At 41.4% G+C, this 12,677-nt stretch overlaps 1 protein-coding gene across 6 annotated transcripts in view; it reads left to right on the top strand.

Annotated features, from left to right (window-relative positions):
- ADAMTSL3 (ADAMTS like 3) overlaps positions 1–12,677 on the top strand; it is a 365,885-nt gene that overhangs the window by 253,244 nt on the left and 99,964 nt on the right. For all 6 annotated transcript variants that reach the window (XM_036842259.1, XM_036842264.1, XM_036842261.1 and 3 more), the window contains exon 17: positions 841–970. In XM_036842259.1, coding sequence (XP_036698154.1) covers positions 841–970 — 130 coding nt within the window. The remainder of the gene's footprint in view (positions 1–840; positions 971–12,677) is intronic.

Genomic DNA, 12,677 nt, shown 5'->3' with positions numbered 1-12,677 from the left:
GTGAAAGTTCATATTTGAACAGGGAAGCTGGTTGGCTGTATTGCATTTTGGAATCCCTCGGGTACAAAAGAAAGACCACTGAATTAGGAAGCAGGAAATCTGATTTTCAGTTTTGAATCTACCACTCTTTTGCGGTCTTCATTTCTCTCTCAACTGTTTCCTTATGATTAAATTAATAAAATGGAGATAATGATACCATTCTTTTGACCTCACAAGATTCTGGTGGGCTCAAATAATGTATTTGAAAGCACTTCATACACTGCAAATCACTTTCCCAACAGGAGGCATTGCTGTTGTTTTTGCTGGTAATAGAAATATTACTAATGATAGTATTAGTGAACGGGAACTCCAACTCTAATGAAAATTTTAATAAGGGTTATGCATCAAATTCAGCACATATTCAATGATATAAAGAAGGTGTTATTCTTTAGGAGCTGATGTGAAAATTCCTCTTAGGGAAATTATTGTATATGTTTGGAAGGAACACTTTGATGATTCACTTGAGGGAACTCCTAGCTTTGAGTATATTTGGAATGCAGATCAGTCTGAAGGTGGATGGGGAGTCAGGATGCTCCTTAATGGCCTAAAGTGAGTATATTTGGGGGAGGGACGGTAGAGGGACTGAGTTTAAAAGGTGATGGAGAGAATATCAAAGACTGGGAGACTTTGCAAAATGCAAAGTCGTTTGCTCCACGTGTACCCTGAAATTCAGCCTGCAGCCACATAATATGGTCAAAAGGGCAGTAGCTTAAGAATGAGAAGTCTCAAGACCCTGTTTTCTTTTTTCCCCACAATGAGTTATTTTAAGTCATTTGCACTTTTTCTCTTTCCAACCTCCAGGCCATCAAGAAGCCATTGCAGTGTGCTTACACATCCAGACCCAGCAGACGGTCAACGACTCCTTGTGTGATATGGTCCACCGTCCTCCAGCAATGAGCCAGGCTTGTAACACGGAACCCTGCCCGCCCAGGTATGTGCTGTCTCATGCTCCCAGGACACACCGTCTGAATGGTAACACCCTCCCTTGCAGAGAAACACTTGTGTGCATTGAGACTGGCGGGTCCACCCAAAGTAGATCAGCCTAGCCTACTTCGGAGTTCTCCCTTCTCTGTTCAAGTTATGCCCCAGCCAAATTCTTGCTAAGGTGCACAGATACTGCCAGGTTCAGCAGGAAACCCCTTTAGTCTGACTTTTGTTTGCATCAAACATGAATGAACATGAACTGGCCTGCTGCTGGGTCAGCAGTTTTGTTCTGTCTCCTGTCTGTCTCCTCAAGAACATTTCTTTGCCTAAAGCCACATCCAAAAGCACAGGATCTGAGGTCGAGTTGGCACTGGTACACAGTAGGTGCTCAATCCATATTTGTTGAATGACTGAGTGATCTCCTATTTGTTACCTAGAACTCACACCAGTGTGTTCTTACCTTCCCACTGATTTACCATAGATCTCAGATTATGGGGTGTAATGTTACAGGCCCCAAAGAGTAGGCGAGGTTGACTTATTTTTGGTCTCCTTGGTCTGAAAGTTTGAACTTAAAAGTTAATCTGCTTCCTTTCACAAGTCCTTTTAAGATCCTGGGGAATTTTATCAGAAGGAAGGGTAGGTTTCCCCCTGTTCCTCTATCTCTGTGTGTTGCTGGCTACGGAGGATTATAACTCAGCATCACTGGGCTCTCACACAAGACCTTCCAAAATCCAGGCCCCAGTTTTTTCTCTTCTCTATCCTTTACCTTTATACTCTTGACCACTCTTCTGTGATAAATTTAAAACCAAACATTTAAAGCCCATTCCCAATCACCTCCTCTCTCTTGTTGCCAGATTCTCTTTCCTGCCTCTTAGTAATTATATCACCCATCTAATGAGGAACCTGTATTCACTAAAGGTGAGTTTAGTTATGTCTAGGACCCTAAGTAATTGAGGAAGTTTATTGTGTCCCATGCCATACGGGAGTAAGGATAGGTTTTTATGTTTATTCAGGAAATAAGTTGTGCTTCTGGAATTCTCTTGATCTTTCTGATTTTGATTCCATGAGATGTGTTGGCTATGAGGCAGAAACTCCTGCCTTCGTGGTCTGAAAGTGGTGAGGGTGAGGATCAAATAAGTCAGGGCATCCTGGAGATCCAGTCTTATGTGTCCCACAGATGGGCCCTTTCCTTGTGGGTCTTGGTCTCTAACCTGCAGAGTCTTGGGAAGAGGCCAGCTCAATGCGTGCTTCATCCCTGGGGAGACCACACCTGCAGTAAGCCAGGCACAGGGTTTTATATAGCCGTATTTCTTTTTTTTTTAATTTTTATTGGAATATAGTTGCTTTACAGTGTTGTGTTAGTTTCTGCTGTACAGCAAAGTGAATCAGCTATACGTATACATATATATCCCCTCCTTTTTGGATTTCCTTCCCATTTAGATCACCACAGAGCATTGAGTAGAGTTCCCTGTGCTATACAGTGGGTTCTCATTAGGACATGGAAGCAACCTAAATGTCCATCAACAGAAGAATGGATAAAGATGGGGTCCATTGCCATATTTCTGACTTAAGTTGTCGGGTAAGGAAATACGGGGAACTTCTTGACTTGCATTAGAACCATCTTGCTGTGCTCAGCTGAGAGGAGGCAATAAAGACCTACAGACTTACTTTGGTGAGCAAGGCCCAGAAACACCATAGGGAAATCTTCTTTCCTGGACATCCCATTTCCACCCCCAGGTTTACTGAATTCCAGAGTCATCCGTACCAGAACACTAGCAGAAAATTGCAGAAGAGACAATACAGTACGACTATTAGGATCTAACTGGGAGTCAGGATGCCCACTTTGTCAAGTCTGTCCGGAGCTTTCCAAGAACATCAAGCATATGGGAGGTGGTGCTGAGGCTATATCCATTTGGAACATCCCTTTCATCTTTTTTTTTTTTAACACCTTTATTGGAGTATAATTGCTTTACAATGGTGTGTTAGTTTCTGCTTTATAACAAAGTAAATCAGTTATAAATATATCTCCATATTACTTCCCTCTTGCGTCTCCCTCCCTCCCATTCTCCCTATCCCACCCCTCTAGGTGGTCACAAAGCACCGAGCTGATCTCCCTGTGCTATGCAGCTGCTTCCCACTAGCTATCTATTTTACATTTGGTAGTGTATATATGTCCATGCCACTCTCTCACTTTGTCCCAGCTTACCCTTCCCCCTCCCCGTGTCCTCAAGCCCATTCTCTAGTAGGTCTGTGTCTTTATTCCCATCTTGCCCCTAGGTTCTTCATGACCATTTTTTTTCTAGATTCCATATATATGTGGTAGCATACGGTATTTGTTTTTCTCTTTCTGACTTACTTCACTCTGTATGACAGACTCTAGGTCCATCCACCTCACTACAAATAACCCAATTTCGTTTCTTTTCATGGCTGAGTAATATTCCACTGTATATATGTGCCACATCTTCTTTATCCATTCATCTGTCGATGGACACTTAGGTTGCTTCCATGTCCTGGCTATTGTAAATAGAGCTGCAATGAACATTGTGGTACATGACTCTTTTTGAATTATGGTTTTCTCAGGGTATATGCCCAGTAGTGGGATTGCTGGGTCGTATGGTAGTTCTATTTCTACTTTTTTAAGGAACCTCCATACTGTTCTCCATAGTGGCTGTATCAATTTACATTCTCACCAACAGTGCAAGAGGGTTCCCTTTTCTCCACACCCTCTCCAGCATTTACTGTTTGTAGACTTTTTGATGATGGCCATTCTGACCGGTGTGAGATGATACCTCATTGTAGTTTTGATTTGCATTTCTCTAATGATTAATGATGTTGAGCATTCTTTCATGTGCTTGTTGGCAATCTGTATATCTTCTTTGGAGAAATATCTATTTAGCTCTTCTGCCCATTTTTGGATTGGGTTGTTTGTCTTTTTGATATTGAGCTGCATGAGCTGCTTGTAAATTTTGGAGATTAATCCTTTGTCAGTTGCTTCACTTGCAAATATTTTCTCCCATTCTGAGGGTTGTCTTCTCGTCTTGTTTATGGTTTCCTTTGCTGTGCAAAAACGTTTAAGTTTCATTAGGTCCCATTTGTTTATTTATTTATTTATTTATTTTTTAATAAATTTATTTATTTATTTATATTTAGTTTTGGCTGTGTTGGGTCTTCGTTTCTGTGTGAGGGCTTTCTCCATTTGCGGCAAGCGGGGGCCACTCTTCATCGTGGTGCGTGGGCCTCTCGTTATCGTGGCCTCTCTTGTTGCAGAACACAGGCTCCAGACGCGCAGGCTCAGTAGTTGTGGCTCACGGGCCCAGTTACTCCGCGGCATGTGGGATCTTCCCAGACCAAGGCTCAAACCCGTGTCCCCTGCATTGGCAGGCAGATTCTCAACCACTGCACCACCAGGGAAGTCCCCAATTGTTTATTTTTGTTTTTATTTCCATTGCTCTAGGAGGTGGGTCAAAAAGGATCTTGCTGTGATTTATGTCATAGAGTGTTCTGCCTATTTTTTCCTCCAAGAGTTTGATAGTGTCTGGCCTTACATTTAGGTCTTTAATCCATTTTGAGTTTATTTTTGTGTATGGTGTTAGGGAGTGTTCAAATTTCATTCTTTTACAAGTAGCTGTCCAGTTTTCCCAGCACCACTTATTGAAGAGGCTGTCTTTTCTCCATTGTATATTCTTGCCTCCTTTATCAAAGATAAGGTGACCATATGTGTGTGGGTTTATTTCTGGGCTTTCTATCCTGTTCCATTAGTCTATATTTCTGTTTTTGTGCCACTACTATACTGTCTTGATTACTGTAGCTTTGTAGTATAGTCTGAAGTCAGGGAGCCTGATTCCTTCAGCTCCGTTTTTCTTTCTCAAGATTGCTTTGTCTGGGGCTTCCTTGGTGGCACAGTGCTTGAGAATCTGCCTGCCAGTGCAGGGGGCACGGGTTCGATCCCTGGTCTGGGCAGATCCCACATGCCGCGGAGCAACTAGGCCCGTGAGCCACAACTACTGAGCCGGCGCGTCTGGAGCCTGTGCCCTGCAACAAGAGAGGCCGCGATAGTGAGAGGCCTGCACACCACGATGAAGAGTTGCCCCTGCTTGCCGCAGCTAGAGGAAGCTCTTGCACAGAAACGAAGACCCAACACAGCCAAAAATAAATAAATAATTAATTTAAAACTTTAAAAAAAAAAAGATTGCTTTGGCTATTTGGGGTCTTTTGTTTTTTCATACAAATTGTGAAATTTTTTGTTCTAGTTTTGCGAAAAATGCCAGTGGTAGTTTGATAAGGGTGCATTGAATCTGTAGATTGCTTTGGGTAGTAGAGTCATTTTCACAATGTTGATTCTTCCAATCCAAAAACATGGTATATCTCTCCATCTATTTGTATCATCTTTAATTTCTTTCATCAGTGTCTTATAATTTTCTGAGTACAGGTCTTTTGTCTCCTTAGGTAGGTTTATTCCTAGGTATTTTATTCTTTTTGTTGCAATGGTAAATGGGAGAGTTTTCTTAATTTCACTTTCAGATTTTTCATCATTAGTGTATAGGAATGCGGAAGATTTCTGTGCATTAATTTTGTATCCTGCTACTTTACCAAATTCATTGATTAGCTCTAGTACTTTTCTGGTAGCTTGTTTAGGATTCTCTATGTATTGTATCATGTCATCTGCAAACAGTGACAGCTTTACTTCTTCTTTCCCGATTTGGATTCCTTTTATTTCTTTGTCTTCTCTGATTGCTGTGGCTAACACTTCCAAAACTATGTTGAATAATAGTGGTGAGAGTGGGCAACCTTGTCTTGTTCCTGATCTTTGTGGAAATGATTTCAGTTTTCACCATTGAGGATGATGTCGGCTGTGGGTTTGTCATATATGGCCTTTATTCTGTTCAGGTAAGTTCCCTCAATGCCTACTTTCTGGAGGGTTTTTAGCATAAATGGGTGTTGAATTTTGTCAAAAGCTTTCTCTGCATCTATTGAGATGATCATATGGTTTTTCTCCTTCAATTTGTTAATATGGTGTATCACATTCATTGATTTGTGTATATTGAAAAATCCTTGCATTCCTGGGATAAACCCCACGTGATCATGTTGTATGATCCTTTTCATGTGCTGTTGGATTCTGTTTGCTAGTATTTTGTTGAGGATTTTTGCATCTATGTTCATCAGTGATATTGGCCTGTAGTTTTCTTTCTTTGTGACATCTTTGTCTGGTTTTGGTATCAGGGTGATGGTGGCCTCGTAGAATGAGCTTGGGAGTGTTCTTCCCTCTGCTATATTTTGGAAGAGGTTGAGAAGGATAGTGTTAGCTCTTCTCTAAATGTTTGATAGAATTTGCCTGTGAAGCCATCTGGTCCTGGACTTTTGTCTGTTGGAAGATTTTTAATCACAGTTTCAATTTCAGTGCTTGTGTTTGGTCTGTTCATATTTTCTATTTCTTCCTGGTTCAGTCTCGGAAGGTTGTGCATTTCTAAGAATTTGTCCATTTCTTCCAGGTTGTCCATTTCATTGGCATATAGTTGCTTGTAGCAATATCTCATGATCCTTTGTATTTCTGCAGTGGAAGTTGTTACTTCTCCTTTTTCATTTCTAATTCTGTTGATTTGAGTCTTCTCCCTTTTTTTCTTGATGAGTCTGGCTAATGGTTTATCAATTTTGTTTATCTTCTCAAAGAATCAGCTTTTAGTTTTATTGATCTTTGCTATCGTTTCTTTCATTTCTTTTTCATTTATTTCTGATCTGATCTTTATGATTTCTTTCCTTCTGCTACTTTGAGGTTTTTTTGTTCTTCTTTCTCTAATTGCTTTAGGTGTAAAGTTAGTTTGTTTATTTGAGATGTTTCTTGTTTCTTAAGGTAGGATTGTATTGCTATAAACTTCCCTCTTAGAACTGCTTTTGCTGCATCCCATAGGTTTTGGGTCATCGTGTTTTCATTGTCATTTGTTTCTAGGTATTTTTTGATTTCCTCTTTGATTTCTTCAGTGATCTCTTGGTTATTAAGTAGTGTAATTTTTAGCCTCCATGTGTTTGTATTTTTTACAGATTTTTTTACTGTAATTGATATCTAGTCTCATAGCGTTGTGGTCAGAAAAGATACTTGATACGATTTTAATTTTCATAAATTTACCAAGGCTTGATTTGTGACCCAAGATATGATCTATCCTGGAGAATGTTCCATGAGCATTTGAGGAGAAAGTGTATTCTATTCTTTTTGGATGGAATGTCCTATAAATATCAATTAAGTCCATCTTGTTTAATGTATCATTTAAAGCTTGTGTTTCCTTATTTATTTTCATTTTGGATGATCTGTCTATTGGTGAAAGTGGGTTGTTAAAGTCCCCTACTATGATTGTGTTACTGTCGATTTCCCCATTTATGGCTGTTAGTATTTCCCTTATGTATTGACGTGCTCCTGTGTTGGGTGCATAAATATTTACAATTGTTACATCTTCTTCTTGGATTGATCCCTTGATCATTATGTAGTGTCCTTCTTTGTCTCTTGTAATAGTCTTTATTTTAAAGTCTATTTTGTCTGATATGAGAATTGCTACTCCAGTTTTCTTTTGATTTCCATTTACATGGAATATCTTTTTCCATCCCCTCACTTTCAGTCTTTATGTGTCCCTAGGTTTGAAGTGGGTCTCTTGTAGACAGCATATATACAGGTCTTGTTTTTGTATCCATTCAGCCAGTCTGTGTGTTTTGGTTGGAGCATTTAGTCCGTTTACATTTAAGGTAATTATCGATATGTATGTTCCTATTACCATTTTCTTAATTGTTTTGGGTTTGTTATTATAGGTCTTTTCCTTCTCTTGTGTTTCCTGCCTAGAGAATTTCCTTTAGCATTTGTTGTAAAGCTGGTTTGGTGGTGGTGAATTCTCTTAGCTTTTGCTTGTCTGTAAAGGTTTTAATTTCTCTGAATGAGATCCTCGCTGGGTAGAGTAATCTTGGTTGTAGGTTTTTCCCTTTCATCACTTTAAATATGTCCTGCCTCTCCCTTCTGGCTTTCAGAGTTTCTGCTGAAAGATCAGCTGTTAACCTTATGGAGATTCCGTTGTATGTTATTTGCTGTTTTTCCCTTGCTGCTTTTAATAATTTTTCTTTGTATTTAATTTTTGATAGTTTGATTAATATGTGTCTTGGCGTGTTTCTCCTTGGATTTATCCTGTATGGGACTCTCTGTGCTTCCTGGACTTGATTGACAATTTCCTTTCCCATATTAGGGAAGTTTTCAACTATAATCTCTTCAAATATTTTCTCAGGCCCTTTCTTTTTCTCTTCTTCTTCTGGGACCCTTATAATTCGAATGTTGGTGCATTTAATGTTGTCTCAGAGGTCTCTGAGACTGTCCTCAATTCTTTTCATTCTTTTTTCTTTATTCTGCTCTGCAGTAGTTATTTCCACTATTTTATCCTCCAGGTCACTTATCCATTCTTCTGCCTCAGTTATTCTGCTATTGATCCCTTCTAGAGAATTTTTAATTTCATTTACTTTGTTGTTCATCATTGTTTGTTTGCTCTTTAGTTCTTCTAGGTCCTTGTTAAACGTTTCTTGTATTTTCTCCATTCTATTTCCAAGATTTTGGATCACCTTTACTATCATTATTCTGAATTCTTTTTCAGGTGGACTGCCTATTTCCTCTTCATTTTTTAGGTCTGATGGGTTTTTACTTTGCTCCTTCATCTGCTGTATGTTTCTCTGTCTTCTCATTTTGCTTAACTTACTGTGTTTGGTGTCTCCTTTTCTCAGACTGCAGGTTTGTAGTTCCCGTTGTTTTTGGTGTCTGCCGCCAGTGGCTAAGGTTGGTTCCGTGGGTTGTGTAGGCTTCCTGGTGGAGGGGACTAATGTCTGTGTTCTGCTGGATGAGGCTGGATCTTGTCTTTCTGGTGGGAAGGTCCACGTCTGCTGGTGTGTTTTGGGGTGTCTGTGACCTTATTATGATTTTAGGCAGCCTCTCTGCTAATGGGTGGCATTGTGTTCCTGTCTTGCCAGTTGTTTCGCATAGGGTGTCCAGCACTGTAGCTTGCTTGTTGTTGAGTGGAGTTGGGTCTTGGCGTTGAGATGGAGATCTCTGGGAGATTTTTGTTGTTTGATATTATGTGGAGCTGGGTGATCTCTGGTGGACCAATGTTCTGAACTTGGGTCTGCCACCTCAGAGGCACAGCCCTGACACATGGCTGGAGCAGCAAGAGCCTGTCATCCACACGGCTGAGAATAAAAGGGAGAAAGAAAGAAAGAAAGGGAGAGAGAGAGAGAGAGAGGGAGGGAGGGAGGGAGAGAGAGAGAGAGAGAGAAAGAAAGAAAGAAAAAGATAAAAATAAAATGAAATAAAATAAAATAAAGTTATTAAAATAAAAAATAATTATTTTTTAAAAATGTAAAAAGTAATTTAAAAAAAAGAAAGAAAGAAAGAAGAGAGCAAGCGTACCAAAAAACAAATCCACCAATGATAACAAGCGCTAAAAACTATACCAAAAGAAAAAACAAAAAACAAACAAAAAAAAACCAGACAGACAGAACCCTGGGAGAAATGATAAAAGCAAAGCTATACAGACAAAATCACACACAGAAGCATACACATACACACTCACAAAAAGAGAAAAAGGGGGAAAAAATATATATATCGTTGCTCCCAAAGTCCACCTCCTCAATTTGGGATGATTCGTTGTCTATTCAGGTATTCCACAGATGCAGGGTACATCAAATTGATTGTGGAAATCTAATCTGCTGCTCCTGCTGGGAGAGATTTCTCTTTTCTCTTCTTTGTTTGCACAGCTCCCAGGGTTCAGCTTTGGATTTGGACCCGCCTCTGCGTGTAGGTTGCCTGAGGGCATCTGTTCTTCGCCCAGACAGGACGAGGTTAAAGGAGCAGCTGATTCGGGGGCTCTGGCTCACTAAGGCCGGGGGGAGGGAGGGGTACGGATGCAGGGCGAGCCTGCGGCGGCAGAGCCCCACGTGACGTTGCACTAGCTTGAGGTGCGCCGTGTGTTCTCCCGGTGAAGTTGTCCCTGGATCACGGGACCCTGGCAGTGGCGGGCTGCACAGGCTCCCGGGAGGGGCGGTGTGGAGAGTGAGCTGTGCTTGCTCACAGGCTTCTTGGTGGCGGCAGCAGCAGACTTAGCGTCTCATGCCCGTCTCTGGGGTCCGTGCTGATAGCCACAGTTCGCGCCCGTCTCTGGAGCTCCTTTAAGTGGCGCTCTTAATCCCCTCTCCTCGCGCACCAGGAAACAAAGAGGCAAGAAAAAGTCTCTTACCTCTTCGGCAGCTCCGGACCTTTCCCCAGACTCCCTCCCGGCTAGCTGTGGCGCACTAGCCCCTTCAGGCTGTGTTCACGCAGCCAATCCCAGTCCTCTCCCTGCGATCCGACCGAAGCCTGAGCCTCAGTTCCCCGCCCCGCCCGCCCCAGCGGGGGAGCAGACAAGCCTCTCATGCTGGTGAGCGCTGCTCGGTGCCGAGCCTCTGTGCGGGAATCTCTCCGCTTTGCCCTCCGCACCCCTGTGGCTGCGCTCTCCTCCGTGGCTCCGAAGCTTCCCCCCTCTGCCACCTGCAGTCTCCGCCCGTGAAAGGGCTTCCTAGTGCATGGAAACCTTTCCTCCTTCACAGCTCCCTCCCGCTGGTGCAGGTCCCGTCCCTATTCTTTTGTCTCTGTTTTTCCTTTTTTCTTTTGCCCTACCCGGGTACGTGGGGAGTTTCTTGCCTTTTGGGAGGTCTGAGGTCTTCTGCCAGCGTTCAGTAGGTGTTCTGTAGGAGTTGTTCCACATGTAGATGTATTTCTGATGTATTTGTGGGGAGGAAGGCGATCTCCACGTCTTACTCTTCTGCCATCTTGAAGCCTGCTCCCTTTCATCTTTAGGGAAATAGCACTCATGTTAAGTATTGAACACCTTAGTAATCCAAATTACTTATCTTAGGTTTCTCAGTTTTTTCTTATTCTAATATTGGAACCAATGATTCAGATATTTTTGGAAAAGCCGGAGTTTCTGTTTTCCTCCCCTGCCCCATCCCTCCTCTGAGGCCCTGTAAGATGGAGACTACCCATCTGAACTGGGGTAAGAGACAAGGGGAAATACAGGAAGTGAAAAACATAGTTTAATATCTCAACATATTTTCCCACGAAATTGGAATCATGCTCTATGTGATTTTGTGAACTGGTTCCTTAAACTTGAGTCTTGGAATGGGGTAGAAGGAAGAGTTAAACAAACAGAAACATAAATAAGTATATTACTTAAATTATAATAAATGCTATAAAGAAACAGAAAAGGTCTCAGGAACAAGAGTAACGTGAGAACCTAATATAGATTGGTGGGGGCTGAGGGTTAGGTGCAGGTGGTCAGAGGAGCCTTTCTAAGGAAGTTCTATGTGAGTTGAGATGTGAAAGCAGAGTAGAAGTTGGCCAGGGGAAGTGTAGAGGAAGGTGTGTTCTAGGCAGAAGGAACAGCATGTGCAAAGACCCCGAGGAAAGGAAGAAGTTGGTGTGTTCAGGAAACTGGACAGAAGGGAAGTCAGTGTATCCTGAGATGAGATCAGACATGGCAGGGCCATGGTAGGCATTTAGACGTGATCCAGAGAATCAGTGGGGAGCCATTGGAGGCTTTAAACAATGAAATGGTAAAGTCACATTTTTGAAAGACTGCTCAAACCCTGAAATGGGGGGAACAGTGATAGAGATGATGAGATCAATTACAAATTTTTAATAAATGTCCTTAAACGAGGTACCCAACTGGCCACAATTCCACTTGAGTATGCCCCATTTAAAGCCTGCTTCCATGTGAATCTGCAATAGTTTTTCCTTAGCTTGTCATTTCCTTTTTACTGTTTATATAGTGCCGCAAATATTCTTCATCAAGATGTTGACTCTGCTTTTAGATTTGTAGCCATGAATATCATTGCATCTCTGCTGTCTATTCCAGAAATGCTCAGAGCATCCTTCAAAAATACTGCTTCCCAAATCGTGCCCCTCTGTGCTCCAGGGTTTTGCAGAGGTGTTTTTGTTTTGTTTTTACATTTTATTGAAGTATAGTTAATTTACAGTGTTGTGTTAATTTCTTCTGTACAGCAAAGTGACTCAGTTATACATATATATATATTCTTTTTCATATTTTTTTCATTATGGTTTATCACAGGATATTGAATATAGTTCCCTGCGCTATACAGTAGGACCTTGTTGTTTATCCATCCTATATATAATAGTTTGCATCTGCTAATCCCAAGCTCCCAATACTTCCCTCCCCAAACCCCTCCCTCTTGGTAACCACAAGTCTGTTCTCTATGTCTGTGAGTCTGTTTTTGTTTCATAGATATGTTGATTTGTGCCATATTTTAGATTCCACATATAAGTGATATCATATGATATTTGTCTTAGTATGTTAATTCCCAGGTCCTATCCATTCTTAACTGCCTTGATTCAGATGTTTTGACTGAACGGTTTCTTAGTTCCTAAATAAACTCCTGCTTCTAGTGTTTCCCTGATCCATATGCACACATGTGATTATGAAAGATCCTTCTAAATTGTAGAATGACCGTGTGAGCTTCCACAGAAAGCCCTTCAATGACTTCCCTTTACCTGTGGAAAATCCACATTCTTTACTTTGGCATAGGTATTTGTTTCCTTGGGCTGCCATAACAAAGTACCACAAACTGAGTGGCTTAAAAAATAGAAGTTTATTGTCTCACCAATCTGGAGACCAGAAGTCCATAAACAAGGTGTTTTGGCAGGGTTG

This window comes from Balaenoptera musculus, chromosome 2, assembly GCF_009873245.2.
Source record: "Balaenoptera musculus isolate JJ_BM4_2016_0621 chromosome 2, mBalMus1.pri.v3, whole genome shotgun sequence".
NCBI classification, from domain to species: Eukaryota; Metazoa; Chordata; class Mammalia; order Artiodactyla; family Balaenopteridae; genus Balaenoptera; species Balaenoptera musculus.
Note: the sequence above shows the minus strand (reverse complement) of the source record. Positions and strands in the feature narration are given on the sequence as shown.